Here is a 2,910-nt window from a genome sequence, read left to right as displayed (position 1 = left end):
TATATATATGTGTGTGTGTGTGTGTGTGTGTGTGTGTGTGTGTGTGTGTGTGTGTGTGTGTATGTGTGTGTGTGTGAGTATGCTTTCAAACACACAATAGTTAGTGCCTGGGTAAGGAGGATATACATAGATGCGCGTGTATACGTTCCAATTCGCACTAGTAAGATTTGATAGCCTTGTACATACTAAACTGAACCCGTATTTGTGAACGCAGGAATGATCCCTTTTTCCAGACATATACTACATGGCACACTCGTGGACCATAGCACGCGTCCGAGGGTCAGATATGGGGAGTACGACGAAATTCCACCAGACACACTGTGGACACCAATATCGGATACACCAATTGTAGTGACATTAATATTATGTTACATGTAGGGATCAGTATAAGTATGCAATTCGGAGTACCGATGAAGAAATCACAGTCCAAATATTGAACAAATAGGATGATTTTCTTCCATATCTTTTGAATAGGACATATTTGAATAAATAGGACTTTTTTTTCTGTATCTTTTGTGATTCAATCTGGGTATGCAAACCTACCCGCTTCTTCATGCATGCGCTCCGGTGTCGTTCCATTTTCTTTCTCCGTCTTATTCTCTGACTCAGCCATTTTCTCAACTTTCGATGCAACAACATCAACTTCAGCAGCCAGATTTTCAGCTGGGAATCCAGATTTTTCGGGCTCGCTTTCCGATTTCTTGGGCTCGCTTTCCGATTTCTTGGGCTCACTTTCCGATTTCTTGGGCTCACTTTCCAATTTCTTGGGTACGCTTTCTGATATGGGCTCGCATTCCGAATTTTTGGGATCGCTTTCGGATATCTTGGGCTCGCTTTCCAATTTCTTGGGCTCATTTTCCGATTTCTTGGGTTTGCTTTCCAATATCTTGTGCTCGCTTTCTAATTTCTTGGGCTCGTTTACCGATTTTTTAAGCTCGCTTTCCGATTCTTCGGACTCGCTTTCCGATTCTTCAGACTCGCTTTCCGATTCTTCAGACGCGCTTTCCGGTTTTTTGAGCTCGCTTTCGGTTTTCTTCTCCTCCGGCTCAACGTTCGACGATGTTTGTACGTTTTTCTTCTTCTCGGGCTCCTTTTCGTAACCTATAGTATAAACAATACGTATCCGTTCAGATTACTTGTTGTGCAATTTGCCAAGACTCTTTCAAGTGCCAAAATAGTACCAACTCTGCAACGAAGTGTATAGAGTTATATAGCAAGTAGAGATTTTGCATATATCTAATGTGTAACTACGCTCTATGTGTCTATCGCAGGCACCTATGAACTACGACACTCTCACTACGTATGCATCCCCTCATACAACCTACATTCAGGGGTATAACAACCCTACATTCAGGAGTATAACAACAGTATGTAGATTTAGGGGAATTATAGAACCTACATTTAGGGTTACAATAATAGTATGTACCAATTTAAGAGTAATCTGGATTCATGGGGTAATCCGCTATTCATAGGGGCGCATACGTATATGTATAGTACTTGCTAAGAGGGGGTTGCATATATTCTCTATCGTAGTTATAGTTGACGGTTGCTATGCTACTGGGTTTTCCACTATCTGCAACATTATAATTATCACACACTTCGAGCAAGCTTTGCATATATGTCAATTCGATAAAAATGGTACAAGGAATACTGTACAATAATCTATTAACATACTGTACAATATTATATCAACATACTGTACAATATTATATTAAAATACTTTACAATATTATATTAACATAGTGTACAATATTATATTAACGCACTGTACAATATTACATTACCATACTGAACAATATTATAATACATACTGTACAATATTATATTAAAATACTTTACAATATTATATTAACATAGTGTACAATATTATATTAACGTACTGTACAATATTACATTCCCATACTGAACAATATTAAAATACATACTGTACAATATTATATTAACGTACTGTACAATATTATAATATCGTACTGTACAATATTATATTAACATACTATGCATTAACATATCAACGTACTGTATAATATTATATTAACATACTGTACAATATTATATAACACACAGGCCTTGACGATCTACCGTGGACGAAATAAGATACTAAAATATCAATTGCTTTAGGTGCGGACAAAGGACGAGTGAGCGCTCAAGGTGACTTTGGGGAATTGAGCAATCGAATATGATATAGAAATATTCTAGGTCCAACTTGTTCACAATTCAATGTATCTCCATTTAAATTCGAATTCGTCTTAGTTGTTGGAGACGCATCGTTATAGAGAGAGGCTATGCATGTACCAATCCACTGAACCTTAAAAAGCCTTGAACTTCAAAATCGTTAACAACACTCAATTTAAACGTATTCTGATCCTAGTCTATCCTATCCTCTCATGCTTCAAACCGACCCAAAAAAAAGAACCCAATTTTTAAATTCAGGTTGACTCTATGCTCACATTGAACTCGTCATACGCCCCAATGCAGGAGCATGCCACTAAAACTACACTTTACACCACTAACATTGAACTCGTCACACACCCCAATGCAGGAGCATGCGACTAAAAATACACTTCCCACCACTGACCTTTAAATGCATACAGATCCTGGTCAACCTTATCCACCCAATCTTGCACGAACGGGCCCAGAGCAGATATGGCGTCGATATGAAAGCGTGCATCCTGGATCACAGATGTCAGGATGGTCCCCTGAATATGTATAGCACAAAACCCGACCATTAGAAAGCGCTTGGCTTCAGCACTCGCAGACAGAAATTTATGACTGTGAGACAAGCGGGGATTCAGATATAGTCCACAGAAACTTGCACACATCCGCATACGAAAGATCTGATTGTGCATGTGAGTATGTCCGTGACAACGGCTTATAAAGCCGAATTATGCCCCCGTAAGCATGTGCATACAA

The 2,910-nt window shown here is 38.8% G+C and overlaps 1 protein-coding gene across 1 annotated transcript; it reads right to left on the bottom strand.

The window, feature by feature from the left end:
* Positions 1 to 543: 543 nt before the first annotated feature.
* On the bottom strand, positions 544 to 1,106 carry SARC_12673 (hypothetical protein; the record flags this gene model as incomplete). Its single annotated transcript, XM_014293214.1, has 1 exon — positions 544 to 1,106. A coding segment is annotated over one exon (563 nt), but the record flags the coding sequence as incomplete, so codon positions are not given.
* Between the last annotated feature and the right edge of the window lie 1,804 nt (positions 1,107 to 2,910).

This window comes from Sphaeroforma arctica (assembly GCF_001186125.1).
Source record: "Sphaeroforma arctica JP610 unplaced genomic scaffold supercont1.2489, whole genome shotgun sequence".
Classification (NCBI taxonomy): Eukaryota; class Ichthyosporea; order Ichthyophonida; genus Sphaeroforma; species Sphaeroforma arctica.
This window is presented reverse-complemented; position numbering and strand designations above follow the sequence as displayed.